Raw genomic sequence first — 17,905 nt, 5'->3', positions numbered from 1 at the left:
GGCTGGGCGCCAGAGCCTAGCGGGGCTGCGGCCTTGGGGAGGCGGTAGGGGGGAGGGGCTACAGAAGTGGAAGTAGGAAGAGGGGGGCTAAGTGTAGGGGCTGGGGACGGGGGGGGGTCGCTCGGGGAGCCGGGTAGCGGGGGGGGGGGGTTTGGGGAGGCAGCCTGGGAGAGCCACAGCGGGGGGGGCAGGAGAAAGCGCAGACGGATCTGAGCTGGGTTAACAGGTTCCCTCTGTACCCCTCTGTCCCCTTCTCTGGACATGCCCCTCCCCGCCCCCATTACTTCCTCACTGAACTAGGCTGTCTCAGTCCGGGCGGCGGCGGAGGGGACAGCATGGGGGATGGGGAAAGGCTCAAAAGGGGGGGGTCACAACTAAGAGCAGACTAAAGACACACCCTCCCCCTGCAGCTCCCCCAGCACCACCCCCCTCCCCCCGCGCACATAGCTGCCCACCATCTCAGTGGGTATAAATACCCAGTAAGTTGAGCTAAGTCCTGGCATAGGAGCCGCCCGCACTCTGGGGTGGAAAATTCACCACCTCAAATTTAGAAACCGCCCAGAGAGCAGCGAACTCCCCCCGCCCAGGGCAGAGGCCTCATGCAAAAGTGCACATGCCAGCACAGGCCCTGGCACAAGGATCCCTGCGCTCCAGGGGCACACACCAGCCATGTGCACAAGTGCTGCTTCCACAGCTGCTCGGGCAAGGCCCCATGGCTGCCCGGCACTTGCACGCCTGTTGTGTGTGTCAGGGCCTTTGCACGGCCAGGGTGGATCATGGTGAGCTTTTATGTCCTCTGTGCCACCACATGCCTGTCACATGTTGCTTGTGGACTCCTGCCACATGCCAAACAGGTCTGGGTCTGGGAGGAACCCCTTCCCCCACCTCCCACCCACTGGGGTTGAAATCGGGGGCAACGGCCCCATCACTGCCTGTGTCCCTGCTGCCCCGTACAACACCAGATGCCGATGAGTCAGCAGCTGAATCACCAGCCCTCACCCCAGTGTTAACTCAGCAGAAACCGAACAAGTGTCACATCTTGCTCCTCACTTCAGCCCCCAGGCCCCTGCTAGCTCCCCCGGCTCTCCCTGGTAAGTCCTGCCGGTGCTCCTCAACCCCTCCTTGCAGCACCTGACTCTCCCAAGCTGGGTGCCGCACCCAACCTCCCCGGTGCCCCTGACTCCCTCCCCACAGCCCCAGCCATATCAGCTCTGTGCTCCCCAGCTCTGCTGGTGGCCCTCAGTCCTGTCCCACTCCCAAACCCACCCCGGCCTTTTCCACTGCAGGTCTCTTGCCAAACACCGAGTGATTCTGCCTTAGGGCTGGGATCCTCCAGCCTCACCCGACCTAGCTGAGAAGAAAGGGTGGACTTTGCTTGGAAATAACTTGCAGCACCTCCCAGTCGGCCTCTACTCCTTCACCTGTGTGCAGCAACATGAACCTGGGGGCTGGCAGCAGAGCAGGGAGGGGTAGCTACAGCGGGCACAGGAGGCAGAGCCCACAGAGCGCTAGTTGCCTGCACTGTGTGCCCCCCTGGCACTCAACCATGTGAGTCCTGGAGTCTGCGGAGGCCTCTGAATTCATTTGGGGAAACAAACAAACAAACGAGATCTGGCCTCAGCCCCACAGTGTTGGCCCAGTGCCAGGCCTGGAACCCAGAAGTCCTAGCACTGGCATGCTGCCAGAGCTGGACAGCTGGTACCAGTTAGAAGGATGTATTGTCCAGCCAGGCCCAGGCTGAGTGGTGAGGTCCCTGAGAGATGGGGAGGTGCTAAGGATGGCAGGCCCACCCCTGCGCCAGCAGGGGACTTCCTGCTAGGGCTGCTGGGTGAGAATAGGAGGAAGTGGGGCTGTCAAGGCCATTGTGTGTGGGATTCAGCCTGACTGGAGCTGCACACAGGTTGTGGCTGAGGATTTCAGGCCCCCACTGCGCCCTCCAGCAGTCTGGTGGGGGAAGGGCACCAAAACTGGGATGGGATCCCCCCTCCTGCTAGTGTAGTGGTGAGCCCATCGCCCTGGTGACTGGAATTCAGATACACTGCCCCACCTGCTGACCGCGATTAGCATCTGCAGGAAACGTCCAGGGTGGGGCAGAAGCTGCAAGAACCATTTCCAAAGTCAGCTATTGTTGGCGTTCAGCCTCTGGGCCTGGCAGTTCAGGGCCTGGCACCTGTGGGCCTCGCAGTTCCTAGCCTGATACCTCTGGGCTTGGCAGTTCAGAGCCTGGCAACGCTGGCCCTGGTACTGCAGAGCCCGATACCTCTAGGCCTGCCGTGTCAGCTATGACATTAAAAAGACTGCTCAATCCCTGGCACTATTTTAATTCCTCATTTAGCAGAGCACCGAGCTCTCCGGGGTCAATATCCCAGTCCTTTCCGTCCCCAGGCAAGTGAGACAGGAGCAACTACTAGGCTCTTTGAAAGGAATATGGCGTCACCAACCCCGCACATTCAAACACCATCAGATTAGCCCCCAAATCACACTGTGACAAGGCAGGACGAAACCATGGCTTTGAGCCCGTTTCCACACACTGCTGGAACTCCCTTGAGCTGCCCTCCTCCCTCACCGCCTCCACTTGTCACTTCACCCTCCCAGCAGCTTGAATCTGTCCTCCATCTCCCTCTCCTCCCACAGGCCCGGCTGGCCCCTGGAACAGAGAGTAGGTGACTCTTGGTCTTGTCAGTTACCTGCGGGCCAGGGAAGGTGGGAGGATGAAACTAGAATTCCAGAGGTTCTGACACAATGGTGGTAATTATTTTCCCAGGTTCCGAACCCCATCACTAGGGAGTGGAATAATATGAGGCCAAGTCCGTCTCTGAGGATTTATTCCACAACTCCGGTGGGGTTCAAGCCCCCTGCATGCTGTATATATTACATTTCACCTCTCCCCTAGTGGGTCAAATGGTTTTACATTTTATTTTGTAAATACGTTAAAAGTGGCCATTTTTGGCTCATGGCTGAGGCACTAGAAACTGCTAACCTGATCCTGACCACCTACCCACCACAACGCAGCAAAATGCGCCACTCCAGCCTCTTGCTACACGGGGCACTATATGGAGCAGGGCAGGTACACTGACTGCAGAGGGAACTCCCAGATATTCTAGCCCTGGCCTCTCCCAGCTGGGGGCACTGTAGGAAGCGGGGCAGGATTGCTGGCTTCCGAGGAAATGCCTGACTACTCCAGCCCTGGCCTTTCCCAGCAGGGGGTGCTGTAAGGACCTCCCAGCTACAACATGGTGCTATGCCCAAAGGGGGTGAGGCTGCGGTGACCCAGGGCTCAGATGGTGATATGGAAGGAGTCCTGCAGCCACTGGTCCCGGGAGTTCTGGGGCTGAGGCAGGCTGAGCCGGCCCAGCAGCGGGGTCTCCTTGTGCATCTCAGGAACCGGCGGCTCCACCTCAAACTCATCATCCTCGTCAGAGAAGCCGTTCTCCGCAGCATAGGAGCCTTCGGAGTGCAGGGATGACGACATGTCCTGGAAGAGCCCCTTGTACTCCTGGATTGACTCGTACAATGACCACAGCTGGCACAGCAGTGACATGTCCAGCTGGCGCAGGCCCACCTGGGGGGACAGGGACCGAGAGGGTCTGTCACAGTTGGGTCTGTTCCCCTTCATGGCTCCCCAGTGCCCCTCAATCCCATCCCACACCTCCGCCACTTCGCCAATGACCCGGTCCACACTTCCACCGCCTGCCATTCCATCCCACTTCCACTGCCCCTGTCTGGGGGAACGAGACCTGCTTTATGTGTGCACTCGGACATACAGACACCCACAGCATGTACGCATGGAGCTCAGGTGTGTACACTCAGGTATCACCATACACGCCTATGAACAGAGTGCTCATTCACACCAGCAGGGCAGTGAGGCCATAAGCCCTTTGACCTGGGTTCATACAGTGACCAGTGCAGCGTGGCCCTGCTCCACGATGACTCTTTGATGCTACTGCTCTTCTTGCTTCCTTCCACTTCCCCACTCAGGGTCCGTGACGTCTGTACACTTCCTCTCCCAAACCCCATGATCAACGTCTGCCTGTTGCGCAAACTGATCTCTCTCAGTTCTGCTTACATCTGGCCCATGTCAACAGGAGAGCAATACTGGGTCAGACCAGAGGTCCATCTAGCCCAGTGTCCTGTCTGCCGAGAGAGGCCAAATGCTCCAGAGGGAATGAACAGAATGGGGCAATCAAGTGATCTACCCCCTGTCGTCCAGTCCCAGCTTCTGGCTGTCGGAATTTTAAGGACACCCAGAGGGTGTGGTTGCATCCCTGATCATTCTGGCTGATGGGCATTTTGATGGACCTGTCCTCCTTGAATATGTCTGACGTTCCACTTCTTTGGCCTCCCCCTTGGTCGTCATCTATTCATAAACGCCAAGAAGTCCTGTGGCAACTTACAGCCTCACAGATATTTTGGAGCAAAACTTTTGTGGACAAAGACCTGAAGCGGAAGATACAGACTAACTCAGCTACCCCTCTGACACTTCTATTCATAATCACTGCAAGGGGCTTCCTACCAATGTACCTCTGTGGTCCCTAAGGGGTAGCTTACGTCAACACAGCTTGGCCTCCCTTAACTTGTCCTCAATGGGGCAACTCCCATTAGATCCCTCACAACCTCGTTTCTAACTCAGATTACTATTGATACCACTAATTGCATGGACATTTACAGATTTCAAGGCCAGAAGGGACCATTGGATCATCTGAACTAACCTCCTGTATAACACAAGCCAGAGACTGCCCCCCCATATGTACACAACGTGCTTTACGCACAGCCTGGACACTCACACAGAAACACATGCACTTGTGCCCAGACCTAACACAATGCTACACACATGCACAAACCTGCATCTGTGTTATCTTCCCACGTGCTCGGTACTTACAATATACACACGTAGCACAATACAACACATGCATCTGATGCACATGCTGTCATATACACTCCTTCCACCTACATACACTCAGACACCAACACAAAGTTACACACACATGGACCCAAAACCAATCAAAGACCCTTTGGCCCCAGCATCAATAACTTTCAGTCATGCCAAGCCCATGGAGTTCAAAAGATGTAAGCCAGATCTCTACCTCACCAATGGGGGTTTTGTTTCTTTGGCTGCTACCTTAGAGCCCAGAGATCTCCGTACATAATTGGAGACACACACCTCCTAGAGCTGGAAAGGACCTCAGAGGGTCATCTAGTCCAGTCCCCTGCCCGCTTGGCAGGAGGCAGTACTATCCCTGACATCTGTTTGCCCCAGTCCCTCCTCAAGGATTGAGCTCACAACCCTTGGTTTAGGGGGGGCCTATGCTCAAACCACCGAGCTACCCCTCTGCCTGATAGGGCATAGCTTGGCCACAATCCTCCAGCTTTTCCTCCCAGAAAGTGGGGCTAGACTAGCTGTTTTTGTTATCAAAACAAAAAAGCAGTCAGGTAATACTTTAAAGACTAACAAAATAATTTATTAGGTGAGCTTTCGTAGGGCAGTCTTTGAAGTGCTCCTTGACTGCTTTTTTGTTTTGATAGTATATAGACTAGCACAGCTCCCTCTCTGTTGCTGTTTTTGTTGTTTGTCAGGTTGCAAGCATGGCATCTGTGTGTGTGTGATTTTACACCCAGGGAGCTGCAGGAAGACAATACCTATTGTGGCTGAAGTTATCCTAGGACAAAGCTGCCTTAGCCTGGGTTTGTTTAGTCCCCTTCTCAATCAGGAATAGCTATCCTGGGATAAGCCCCTTTATCCCATTATAGCTGCGTCCACACTAGCAGGCACTGTGGTATTTGAACACGCCCAGAGCAGGACAGCTTTGGGTTGGGGGCAAGGGCTGCTCAGGGAAAGCCGCATGGAAAACGATGAGACTGGCAGTGAAACCTTGGCAGCTGGTGACACAGTGAAATTCCACAGCCCCGCAGATGACCCAAGCTCTGGGGGCACCCAAGCAGGGTTCGCAATGCCTGCTGCCCCACGGAGCCCAGCTTACCCACCCCTAAGTGAAGCCTGGGAGGCCCACCCGGGGAGGGCAGGGCAACTGGGCCAGGGGCAGGCCAACCATGCCACGTGGGGGAAGCTGTGCTGGGGCAGGGGCGCAGTTACCATCTCCTTGCGCAACATGGCCAGGGCTGAGTCCAAGTTGGCCGGTTTGCTCCGCAGCAGCTTCTCCGAGGCCGCCCGGGACTTGCTCAGGTCGTCCTGGATCCGCGTCTTCTTGCTGTACACCTTCTCGATCTCACGCCAGGAGCCGCCGCTGGAGTTGAGGATCCCGCTGAGGCCCTTGGGAAGCGGGGGGAGCCCTTCAATGGCGCAGACGTTGCCCCCCAGGCACTCCTGGGGGGGCTGGAGGCCATTCATGCTGGGCAGGAGCTGGGGAGCCCCGCGGCAGACAAGCCCGGCCTATGGCAGGGAGCTGCGGCCAGGCCACTCCGGCTTGTGCAGGAGGCTCGCTCCCCCCGGCCCCATCCAAAGCCTGATGCTCGGGTGCGGGGGGGGGACGGGCAGGGCTCCCTAACAAGGGCGCTGGGGGGGGCGGCCGGAATCCAGCTAGCTACGCCCCAACGGGCCGGCCGAGGTGCCAGCGCTCCCTGCGAAGGGCCCCGCCGCCCTCGGGAAGGGGCCTGGGCCCCTGTGTCCCCCCGCCGCCCTGCAGCGCCCTGCCTAGGAGGTCGGGCCGGGCGCTAGGAAAGGGCCGGGCGGGTCATTCCAGCTCCCGCCCAGCAGCTCGGCTAACCCCGGAGCAGGGGGCGGCTCGGCTGCGAGCCCTGGGCCCCCGGCTCCGTGGCGCAGGCGGCCCCCGCGGCCATCCGCGCTGCTCGGCTCCCCGGCTGGCTGGTCTCCGCGCTCGGTCCCAGGCGGTGCCGTGCGCTGCTCCCTTTGTTCTGCGGGCTCCCGGCCCGAACCGCCCTCTGCGGAGCCGGCGGGGCGGGGCGGGGCGGAGCGGCGGGGGGAGCTCGGATCTCCCCCCCCGCGGCACACGGCCGGACGGCGGGGGAAGGGCGGCCGGAGAACAGCGGCGGGACCCTCCCTTTGTCCGCTCTGCACGCTGCCCCCCCCCGTGGGGAGGTGGCTGCGGGCTTAAAGCTGCAACAGCGGGCGGGGGGGGGGGCGCGGGGAGACCCTTCCTGAGGGCAAACGAGGCCCTGGCGCCTGCCGCGCTGGGCGCGGGGGGGACGGGACGCGACTGGCGAGCAGGCCCTTCCCTGCCTCCCGTAGGCTCTCTCCAGGGCTCGGTGGGGCCCACCGCCGAGAAGTCCGGCCCGGGATGCTAAGCCCCTGGCCAGACGCCGGGGAGTGGGGAAAGCCGCTTAGCCGGAGACAAACAACGGGCTGGCTGGGGGAGAGGGCAGATCGCACAGTCCCGCCCCGCCCCAGCCTGCACCCCCCCGGCTTAGCCGGTTGGGACCGTGCAGCTGCAGCCCTGCGTCTAAGCTCCGAGTCCCCCTCCGGCAAAGACAATAGATGCACCTGACCGGCCGGGCTCCTCCCGACTCTGGGAGGGAGCTGCGGGGTGAGCGCCGGTGCAGCAGGACTCCTGGGTTCTGTCCCCAGCTCTCGCTGACCTCCCCATGACCACGGCTGAGGCCGCTTGGTCCCTGTTTCTCACCTCACCTAGCAATGGAACGCTTCCCCCAGCTGTTTGGGCCCTGACCTCCTGGCCAGCGGGGCTGTCGCCCGGTGTCTCCTCCTGTCTCAGCCTGAGCAGCACCCATGACAACAGTGGCTGTGCGGCTCTCGCTGGAGGTCTGGGCCCAGCCCAGCTGGGAGGGGGGTGCTCTCCAACAAAGCTGAGTGGCAGCTGTGTTTCTAGGTACCAGGCAGCACCTGCTGGAGCAGAGCCCTGAGCCAAGACCAGCCTGCGGTGCAGGAGGAGGGGGGTACTCACCCGGCACTAAACTTGGAAGTCCTCTGTTTTGTGAGGCTTGTTCCCCATGCACGACTGAGACAAAATGGGACGCTTAATGGGTCTGGGACAGGGGATGCCATTTTGAAGAATGCACTACTCAACCCTAAGCTTGCATGTCACGTGTGTGAGGTCTGGCAATAGGGCTGGGGGAGCAAACCATTCTAGGTATTCTGCAGAGCAGGCTCACGCTCCCTCTCACCCCTTCCACGCTGGGCTGCGCTGAGGGTTGGGGGGCTGGGAGAGGGGGTACGTATATGTAAGGGTGAATCACCAAACAATTCAAAATGAAGCTGGTAGTCCGACAGAGCAACTGCTCTGGGAATCACACTGCACTGCAGAACCACAAAAAGCAGAGAAAAAAACCCTTTTAAACGGTGTGTTCACATTTTACCGTGAGGTTGGGCTGGATAATTTCACAGTCAGTTTCAACCTCCACATCTCAGGCCACTGAGCAAGATGTCTGCCCTGGGGGTTACACACTGGGCATGACAACAGCCTGACCTGCAATTCCTTCTGCCCAACACTGAGATGCAGCAGCCTCTGGGGTGGGGACTGTTTATATGGGGGTCACTTCCTTGGTGCTCTGATGTGGCTGATTCTGGGCTGGGGTGGAAAGGATGTTTATACAGGGGTCCCTCACTCAGCAGTGAGAAGCAGCCACCTCATTCACTGCTGAAAAGCACCACCAGGAGGAGGAGGATTTCCGGGCAAGGAAGAACTTAAGGAATTGGAGGTGCATGTTGTGACTGCAGGTGAAAGTCCAGGGGGATATTTAGTGATCACTGACAAGAGGGGAGATCATCCCTCTGAGCGCCTTCCCCACTCCCTGCTGCAAAGCATCCCCCTGTTAGAGCACTGGGACCAGTACTGGCTACAGCTGGAGACTGCCCCCTGCTGAGCCCCCATGGCACTACAACCACCCCTCGCGGTGCACTGGGACACTGGAGTCAGGCATTCATTGCCTGTGCTGCACTCAGGAATCCTTTACCCCACCCCCAAAGCATCCAGCTAATCAGGAATGTTGGGGGTGGACAGGCAAGAAGCCCAGCTCAGCAGGATTCCAGCTGCATAGCTGTTGTCTCTAGGCCTACAGCCTGGCAGATGCCTGCTCCATGGCTCCTGCCACAGCTACCCAGGTGAGACCGCAAGACAATGGAACAAAAAACTGGGCTGGCCCCATCTGGTCCTCCCACCTTGCATCACTTCCTCAGGTCCCAGATCAGATCCATGGCCCATCCAGCTCAGGATCCCCACTGGAGGTCAGATCCAGCCCAGCACCCCTGCAGACTGGAGGCTTTGGGTCACCCCAACCCCAAATGATCAGATTGAGTCTTGCACAAGATTTTGGAGTTTTTATCAGAGCTGCAGACAAAGAATCAGATCATTCTCCAGCTGAAGTGGGCAGGTGAAACAGTGTCTCTGGGGGGGAGGTCCTCATTTTCTGGGGCCTGCTCACTGCTCCGTTGAGGCCAGGGTTGGCCTGGGACACTCACTGAGGGGTCAGCTCCTTGAGACATTTCAAGGACTCAGCACAGGAGCGGATGAGGCTGCACAGCTGGAGGCTGAGCTCAATGGAGGCACTGTGCTGGAGCTCCTGGCTGGCCCAGCTCAGTTTCTGGAGGACAGCATCCTCTGCTGCAGCCAGGGCGCTGGGAGGCGGGGCAGGCCGCGGGGCAGGCCGGGCTTGTGGTATGGCAGCCGCAGTGGCAGCAGCTCGGAGTCCTGAGGCCGCCCCCTCACAGTGTTCTGGGCGTGGCACATGGGGCTGTTGGTGAGTGGCTGGGAGGTACCCAAGGGGTGAGGCCTCCTCTGCAGTGGAGGCTAGCTGGTGCTCACGGACCTGGGACAGGGCAGCCTGGGCATTCAGCGCTGGAGGGTGAAAGAGAGAGAACAGATGGGGTCAGGACTGCCAGTTCCAGAGCTGCCTCCTGGGTCAGCAGCGTGCAACGTGGGATGCAGCCACAACCCCACAGTTGAACTGAGGGAGGGCACGTGATGGAGCACAGCCCTGAGAGCCGGGATGTCTGGGTTCCGTTCTCAGAACTGCCACAGACCTTAGGTAAGTCCCCTCCTTGCTTGATGCCCGTTCTCCCCCATCCTGTGTCTGCTCAGACGGCCAGCTCTTTGGGGCAGGGACCGTCTCTCTTTGTGGGCCTGTGCAGTGCCCAGTCTGACAGAGCCCAGGCAGGTCTATGAAGTGCCCAGCACCACAGCAGAGCTGATGTGCCATGTTTAAGGCTAAGATTTAGTTATGGGTATTTTTAGTAAAAAACCATGGACATGTCATGGACATCACACATTCCTAGCACTATAACTGTCCATGACTTATGCTACGTACTCCTGATTAAACCGTGGGTGTTCTGGAGAACTCTGGGGGGAGAACTAAGGTTCTGGAGGGGGCTCTGGGTGTCTGCCCATTCTGCGATGGCTCCAGAACACCTGCTGGTGCTTGGGGCAGAGAGCACTGGAATGCCATTGGTGCTTGGGCAGGGGGGAGCCTGGGACCTGGTGAAATTGTCAAAGTCCCAGAATTGACACATCTCATCCTTGGCCACTGAGCCAGCCAGTCACATTATTCCCAAGCTACTCCATGCCCCCCTGCCAGACAGCCTGATGCTGGGAAGGGCCATACCCGGGTTATCCTTGTCAATGTCAGAGTTGAGCTCCTGGCAGGCCACGCAATAAAGTTTCCTCTGCTTGTCTTGGAGTAAGATGGTCTGTAAGCAAGAGACAGCCCAGTGCAGGACTTCAAGATACAGTAAAGAAAGAGGGAATCGTCCCAGCTTGGGGAAAGGCTGTGGCTCCAGAGATGGTCCCCATCTCTAACTTGGAGGCACAGTGGAACCACCCACTAGCCTCTGATGAGGGAGATGGAGGGAAGGGAGGGTGTGAAGCCATCTACTACAGAGCTGGGTGCCCTGTTGCATAGGAGAGACAAGAATCCATGGCCCTGGGGTGGAGCAGTTTCCCCTATACCCTATCCTGCTTTGTGGAGGAACACAATGTAAAAGGTGTGTAGAGTGGGTCACATGGGAAGGGCAGGATCCCACACTGTGGAGGGAAACTCTCCCTGGGTGATGGAAGTTCTCTCTCCAGAACCAATGAGGCCCATTCAGTTCAGTATACACCTCCCTTTTTCCCCAGACAGACACACAGGCACAGTTAGCCTAATACCCCTCCCCTCCTGCCTCACAGATCAGACCAACAGGCCTACAGTGTATTGCCCCCTCCCCATGATCAGACACACAGGCCCATGCCTATGACAGGGATGGCTCATCGTGCTCCCTACTGGATATCCCAGAACACTCAGGCATCAGCCCAGGCTAGAAGAGACGTAGCCAGCCACTCCCTGCAGAACTACTGACATGTAACTGAGGACGCCACAGTGCCCCTTCCTGGTCATACCCCACACTCCTCGCAGCACTCCCCCAGCATCCGGTACCCCTTCAGCAAATAATCGCCCATCAGCCTGCTGATCTTATCCTGGCGCTCCCGGCGAGCCTGGATCACCTTCAGCTCTGCCTCTGAAGGTGGCTCCCAGTTCCCATCATCGATGCCTGAGAGGAGATGAGAAGAGTGCAGAGCCATCACACAGCCGTCCGTGCAAGCCCTCAGGACAGGGACCCTGTGCCCAGCACTGCCAGGCAGCCACCGCTAGGCCCAGATACAGGAGACGTTTAGATGCCTCTCTGCAGCCGTGTACCCATCTACAAGGGCTGGTGCCACTGCCCCCGGGAGGGCCTGCGCGGGGCCGGAGCAGTGACATGGAAGTGAGCGTTGAGTTGCCGCCTCTCCTCGGCTGCCAGATGCCCCCGGCTCGGCTCGGCTCGGCTCGGCTCGGCTCTTCTGGGGGGAATCCCACCAGCCGCAGCCCCCACGTCCCTGGCATCCCTCCCGCAGCCCCACCGCTGGGGCCGCCCCCGCCTGTGATCCCCGGCCCCGCCCCCAGGCGGTACCTGCCGCGTTCAGGGCCATGCTGCTCGGGACGCCCTCGCGCTGCGCCGCTTCCGTCCCTGCCCCTTCCCGCTCTGGCCGGAAGCGCCTCCATGCGGAATACCCGGCCCCAAAGCAGCAGGCGGAAGTGACGTTCGCGAACGAGGACAGGAAGTGGCGGCTTCAGCGTTCCGGGCACCTCCTGCGCCCGCCCCAGGGAACATCCTCCAGCCCGGGCTCCGCGGCTTGCAGGGCGGGGAGCCGGGACGCCTGGGTTCCACCCCAGCCTGCCGGGATCCCCCCAAGGGGGCCAGTTCCCTGCACCCGATAACAGCACCTCCACCCCCACCGCTAGGGTCAACTGTACCGTTCCCGTGGCTCGGGCACCCCTGCTGGGGCTGGGCTGGGTCCCCGCTCTGGTCGCCTCCGGGATTGACCAGGTGACGGCTGCCGCCATTCCTCGGCGCTTCAACGGGGTATTTTAGGAAAATGACTTGTCGCATGTGGGAGAAAATCTTCCGGAGTAGCTTCAGTCGGAGCTGCCGACCCTGCGCCCTGCGTGCTGGGTTCAGCCCGGGTGTGATAAGGGGGGGGGGGGACGGGGGACGCAGGGGCACTCATTTAATGAGAAGGAGCTGAAAGACAAGGGAGCCCAAGAAAAGCAATTCTTTAATTGCCTCTACGCCAATGCCAGGAGCCTGGGTCATACACAAGAGGGACTGCAGTTGCTTGCTGATGAGTAATAATTTGCCCTAGTTGGTACCACTGAAACCTGCTGGGACAATTTGCATGACCAGAATGTTAATCACTGGACATAACCCATATAGGAAAGGTCACAGGGATGGCAGGGGGATGCACTAAAAAATGGCACAATCTACTCCTGCGTGACAGACAGTGCCCTTTGTAACTGCTCTGACCCCGTTCAGATGGTTCCTAGAGGGAACTTCCATGCATTGCTTTCAAGTCATTGTCATGTCTTCACAAGGTAGGTTGGTAACAAAAGCACAGCAAAGCCAGCAAGGCTGGCAGTGTACCAGGCCCCTACAGCAGGGCTGGATAGCTCCGCCACCTTGTCTGCCCCTTGCTTCCCAACCTGTAGTTTTCAGAATCACTACAGGCATTTAGGCATCACGTTCCCCTTCCAAAGCCATTTTATTATACAGTAAACCCCTAACAGACGGGATTTTGACTTGTGCTTAACTTGCATTGATGCAAGTTGAAATCCTGTGGTTCCCAGCAGCTGGCAGGAGTGCAGCTCCTCTGCCAGCTCCCTGCACCAGCCCCAGGATCCCCCAGCATGTCATGCAGCTTCTCCCCAGCTGGGGGAGCCAGAGGACAGATCGCCCTGGTGAGGCAGCTTCTTCCTGGCTCCCTGCCATCCTGGGAGCTAGGAAACTGACCAGCACTGGTCAGTTTCCCAGCTCCCACAAGCCCAGGGGAGCTGGGAGCCAGACTGCCGCCTGGTTCCCAACTCCCCACAACTTGCATGAAATTTCAGTTACATGAGGTTGCCAAGGAACACAACCCTCCCATAACTCAGGGGGCTACTGTAGTCTAGCAATTCCACCTCCTGCATAGCATCCATCTGTTAGCTCCTGTGGGGAGCCCAGCATGCAGGTCATCTCTTGGGGTGAGCTCAAGCGCTCCTTCTACAGAGAGGGAGGGATAGCTCAGTGGTTAGAGCACCAGCCAGCGCACTGGCCTTGTAAATGCACAGTTGTGGGTTTAATGGGCCTGTCTAGGTTAGGTTAGCTTTATTTAAAAAACAAACAAACAAAACACTGTCAGGGAAGGCAGGGGACTGGACTCAATGACCTCTCAAAGTCTCTTCCAGGTCTAGGATATAACTTTATATATTAGTTCAGGTGAGAACTGAAAGAGCCCAACAACAGAGAATCTTCCCTCCCACTCTGTAGGTCACTACTTCCACTGGGGGAATCCGCTCCCTGGGCAATACTTGCCCCTTAGTGTCAGTGTTAATGTGTGGCAGCAGCTCCCTGCCCTGCTGGGCCACTGTCTGGCAGATTCCCACACCCCTGACTGACCATCAGAAACTTTCCCCATAAGGAGGGACAGGCAGGGACCAACTCACCCCTTGGTCTTGCAGAGTTAAAGGGGCTGAGCTTCTCAAAGCAGGATTCCCCACGCTCCAAACATTCTCAAGGCTCTACCCTCAGCCCTTTCCAATTTTTCCAACTTCTGGCTTGGACGTGCTGTCCCATGGGTGGTTTCATGTACACCCTACAGAGAAGTAACATTACAACCTCATGGACACCCAAGTCCATCTGGCAGCTTCAAAAGATTCTCCTATGCAAAAGGGAGGGCCCTGCTCAAGAGCTAGCCTGGAAGTGATGTCTCATGGCTTGAGATCTGTGTTCTACCACACGACAGTGATGTGCTAGGAGGGCGAGGGAGTTTGTCCTGGTTCTGCCCACGGTGTGGGACAGCATATAGCTAAGGAAATAACCTATTGCACTGTAATGTTCTGAGATGGTTTACTGGGGTCCCACCCTAGAGGTGCTGAGACATGAGGTTTGGGTCTAGCTGGCTGCTAGACTTCCCAGGGCTCCCCCAGAGGGACAGTCCAGAGTCTGCTCCTGTGCAGTCCTCTGCCCATGCTCCAGAATGCCTCTATGGAACAGCGACAGCCGGTGAGCAGAGCACCACCAACCAGGGAGCAAGTTCAATGTCTTCCCAAGCCAGACTGGAAGAATATAGCCAATGACTTCTCCTGTCCCTTTGCAATATGTGTCTGAGACATGAGGGGAACGATGCTTGGAGAGATCGCTCCGTGCGACTGCAGCCCTAGACGATCGGAGTGATTAAAGCGTTATAAAGCAGGAAACGTTTTCTTCGTCATGGGGGAAGCTACAGTGCTAGCAAGAGATACCAGCAAGCTGGGCAAGCGATAGGAAGCAGGACAGACTGGGATAAAGGAGGGACTACGACAAGAGCACACAGACAAGACGAGACTACAGCAGGGCTTCTCAAATGGGGGCTGGTAGCCCTTGGGGTCATGAGGTTACTACACGGAGGGGTTGTGAGCTGTAAACCTCCACCCCAAACCCTGCTTTGCCTCCATCAATCATCCTAGTGTTAAAACTTATAAAAGTGTTTTGAATTTTGAAGGGGATCACTCAGTCTTGTTGTGGGAAGGGGGGGGCACCAGCACAGAAGTTGGAGAACTACAACGCTCACTTGTCCAATCTGCTGCATAGCACAGACGCTCACCCCCAGTGCCTGCGTCCAGCCTGGCTCTCGGTGCACTTCAAACCAGCAGCCCCCGATAGCATACTCACAGGTGGGAGATGCTGCCAGTGGGAGCAGAGGCGAGCAGTACTTCATCTGGGAGCATCTCTCCTACCCTTGGGTGTCATCTGGGCTTTGCTGGTGTCTTTCTTGGTAGAGCGTGAGCCAAGCTGATTTTTGGTACAAGGGGAGGAAAAGAGACTGCCAGGCAAATGCAAGATGTTGCAAAAGGAAAAACCTGGATCCAGCTTCTAAGGCCCCCTTCACAGGAGGCTTCCCCTGCACACCTGGGCACATGTGGGAATGCCATGGCTGACAATAGGAGAGAAGGACCCCCACTTGTCTCCCTATATCATGTAATCTGGAGGTTCCCCAGCAAACATTCCTGTCCCTGCTCCAAATCTACTACTGGACCCAGAGCATGGCTTTTAGAGACATTTGGATTGGATGCTGCACCCGTGAGATGGAGCCTTCCTCCCCTCATCCCAGAGGGAGCGGCCCTGTTGGAGAATCCTTCCCCAGCCTGGCAAGCATTTGCCTTCATTGCTAGTCTGACGTGGCCCAGGGTGGCTCCTGGCTGCTGAATTTCACTCAGCCTTTGAGAGATTTGAGGCCTCCACTATCTGGAGTCTCCCCCTGGCAGAGCAGAGACCCTCATCCTAGACTCAGCACCATGGCCCAGATGGGAGCTGGATTCGCTGACAGCCAGGCTCACCATTACCGCTTGGCTGGTCTCATCTGCAGGTTGCTGGGACCGTGTTCACATCAGGCCAAAAAAAACAAACAAAAAACTGGCTTCTAAACCAGGGAAGCTTGAAGAAGCCCAAAAGGCTGCGCTAGAGCCAGGGCTGAGTTGCCGGACACTTGCCAGGCTGGCGGAGTTGGACAGGTGGCTATGAACCTGACTGCAGCGTAGTCTGATGCATGACACGTTGTGGGTGCTACATGATGCAGCTCTTAAAGCAGAAGTAGGATCTGTGACACTGAATAGGGGCTCAGCTGCATCTGGGACCTCTGGCTATGAGGCTGGAGGAGGATTCCCAGCTGAGGGGCCCCTGTATGCAGGGCGGGGTTCTGTAGTGTTTAATAGTTTCTCGCTGCGTCCAAGTGATCTGGCTAGGAGGCTGGTGATGATGGATTCTCCTGTGCGTAGCAGGTCCCATGCTCCAAGCACTGCTATCTGCTAAGGCTGTGCCTGCCCCTCCTCCACCTCCTTGCCGGCCCCCACATCCTGGGGGCCCTCCCCAATCTCCATGAGGGGCCAGCAGGGCTGCCAGCCATGCAGGTGGGTGCTCTGGTGCTTGATGAAGTTGGAGCCATGGCTGAAGCTCTTGCCGCAGTACTGGCAGTGATAGGGCCGCTCGCCCGTGTGGGTGCGGCGGTGCTGGGCCAGGTGGGCAGCGCGCGAGAAGGCCTTGCCGCAGTCGGGGCACTGGTAGGGGCGCTCACCCGTGTGCACGCGGTGGTGCTGCAGGAGGTCGGAGCTCAGCACAAAGCTGCGCCCACAGTCGGTGCAGCGGTAGGGCCGTTCGCCGGTGTGGATACGCTGGTGGCGGATCAGGTTGGAGCTGAGGCTGAAGGCCTTGCCGCACTGCTGGCACCGGTAGGGGCGCTCCCCGCGGTGCGTGCGCTGGTGCTGCAGCAGGTTGGAGCCGTGGCAGAAGCTCTTGCCGCACTGGGCGCAGCGGTAGGGGCGCTCGCCGGTGTGGGTGCGCTGGTGCTGCACCAGGTGGGAGCTGCGGGAGAAGGCCTTGCCGCAGTCGGTGCAGCGAAAGGGCTTCTCGCCCGTGTGGGTGCGGCGGTGCGTGGCCAGGTCGGAGCTGAGCCCGAAGCGCTTGCCGCAGTCGGCGCAGGGGTAGGGGCGCTCACCGGTGTGGGTGCGCTGGTGCCGCGCCAGGTGGGAGCTGCGGGAGAAGGCCTTGCCGCAGGCTGGGCACTTGTAGGGGCGCTCGCCGGTGTGGGTGCGCTGGTGCCGGATGAGGTAGGAGCTCTCGCTGAAGCTCTTGCCGCAGTCGGCGCAGTGGAAGGGGCGCTCGCCGGTGTGGATGCGCTGGTGCTGCGCCAGGTTGGAGCGGCGGCTGAAGGCCTTGCCACAGGCTGGGCAGCGGTAGGGGCGCTCGCCGGTGTGTGTGCGCTGGTGCCGGTGCAGGTTGGAGCTCTGGTTGAAGCTCTTGCCGCACTCGGGGCACTCGTAGGGCTTCTCGTCCAGCTGCAGCAGCCGGCGAGCCAGCCCAGGGCTCAGCTCGTAGCTGCGCCCCCCCTCGATATACCGGCATGGCTTCACGCCCATCTGCGTCACCCGGTGCACAATGATGTCACCAAGCTCCTCCAGCCCCTGCTCCAGGTCACCAGAGCCATCCAGCACCTGGGCCCCAACGTCCGGGCTCTGGCCAGCCACATCCCATGGGGAACCGGGCGAGACATCGCCCTTGGAGACCCCCGGCCTCATCTTGTGGGATGGCACCATCTCAGGGCCTTCCCGCTCGCAATCCTCCTCCGAGAGGCAGGTGGCACTGTCGTCTGCCGGGAGAGAGCAGAATGCAGGTGAGCATTGGAATGGGAGGGAGGAATCTGGGGCACCGACGGTGGGCAACAGGGCAGAGATAACAGCTGGCTAGGGATCAAGGGCCTGTCACACTGGGCACTATGCAACCTGCACTCCTGCAAGGTCACAGGTGCTTGTCACACCGTGTGCTGCAAGGGCACAGACACAGATCCCAGATGCTGACCACGCCGGGCGCTGCGCACACAGCGTGAGAGAAAGTCCTTGGCCCAAAGACCTCACAATCTAAATAGACAGAAGGGAACAGGGTCAAACAGAGGCATCA

The 17,905-nt window shown here is 58.6% G+C and overlaps 3 protein-coding genes across 9 annotated transcripts in view; all 3 read right to left on the bottom strand.

Moving 5' to 3' along the window:
• Positions 1–2,797: 2,797 nt before the first annotated feature.
• Positions 2,798–7,015, bottom strand: FAM89B (family with sequence similarity 89 member B). The gene is made up of 2 exons (XM_075005215.1): positions 6,092–7,015; positions 2,798–3,562 (listed from the first exon to the last, which is right to left on the bottom strand). The coding sequence occupies exons 1-2, from the start codon at positions 6,344–6,346 to the stop codon at positions 3,278–3,280; spliced, it is 540 nt and encodes a 179-aa protein (XP_074861316.1). The 5' UTR covers positions 6,347–7,015; the 3' UTR covers positions 2,798–3,277.
• A 2,217-nt stretch (positions 7,016–9,232) lies between these two features.
• On the bottom strand, positions 9,233–12,213 carry ZNRD2 (zinc ribbon domain containing 2). Of its 2 annotated transcripts, none has more exons than XM_075005377.1 (4): positions 12,196–12,213; positions 11,301–11,452; positions 10,528–10,612; positions 9,233–9,764 (listed from the first exon to the last, which is right to left on the bottom strand). In XM_075005377.1, the coding sequence occupies exons 2-4, from the start codon at positions 11,358–11,360 to the stop codon at positions 9,385–9,387; spliced, it is 525 nt and encodes a 174-aa protein (XP_074861478.1). In that variant the 5' UTR covers positions 11,361–11,452; positions 12,196–12,213; the 3' UTR covers positions 9,233–9,384. The 2 variants fall into 2 exon arrangements, with proteins under 2 accessions (XP_074861478.1, XP_074861477.1); XM_075005376.1 differs by lacking the exon at positions 12,196–12,213 and adding an exon at positions 11,852–11,976.
• A 275-nt stretch (positions 12,214–12,488) lies between these two features.
• Positions 12,489–17,905, bottom strand: part of LOC142019207 (RNA-binding protein 4B) — a 33,193-nt gene continuing 27,776 nt past the window's right edge. For 5 of the 6 annotated variants that reach the window (XM_075005758.1, XM_075005757.1, XM_075005761.1 and 2 more), the window contains one exon: positions 12,489–17,597. In XM_075005758.1, coding sequence (XP_074861859.1) covers positions 16,261–17,597 — 1,337 coding nt within the window. In that variant the 3' untranslated portion in view covers positions 12,489–16,260. The remainder of the gene's footprint in view (positions 17,598–17,905) is intronic. The other variant, XM_075005765.1, reaches the window with a different exon arrangement.

This window comes from Carettochelys insculpta, chromosome 11 (assembly GCF_033958435.1).
Source record: "Carettochelys insculpta isolate YL-2023 chromosome 11, ASM3395843v1, whole genome shotgun sequence".
Lineage (NCBI taxonomy): Eukaryota > Metazoa > Chordata > Testudines > Carettochelyidae > Carettochelys > Carettochelys insculpta.
This window is presented reverse-complemented; position numbering and strand designations above follow the sequence as displayed.

Coding starts and splice junctions, on each gene's coding strand:
- FAM89B (XM_075005215.1), bottom strand. CDS start 6,346: ATGAATGGCCTCCAGCCCCCCCAGGAGTGCCTGGGGGGCAACGTCTGC. Junction 3,563..6,091: donor CCATGTTGCGCAAGGAGATG/GTAACTGCGCCC, acceptor CTGTCCCCCCAG/GTGGGCCTGCGCCAGCTGGA.
- ZNRD2 (XM_075005376.1), bottom strand. Junction 10,613..11,300: donor AGTGCTGCGAGGAGTGTGGG/GTATGACCAGGA, acceptor TCTTGCTTACAG/ACCATCTTACTCCAAGACAA. Junction 9,765..10,527: donor CATTGACAAGGATAACCCGG/GTATGGCCCTTC, acceptor TTCACCCTCCAG/CGCTGAATGCCCAGGCTGCC.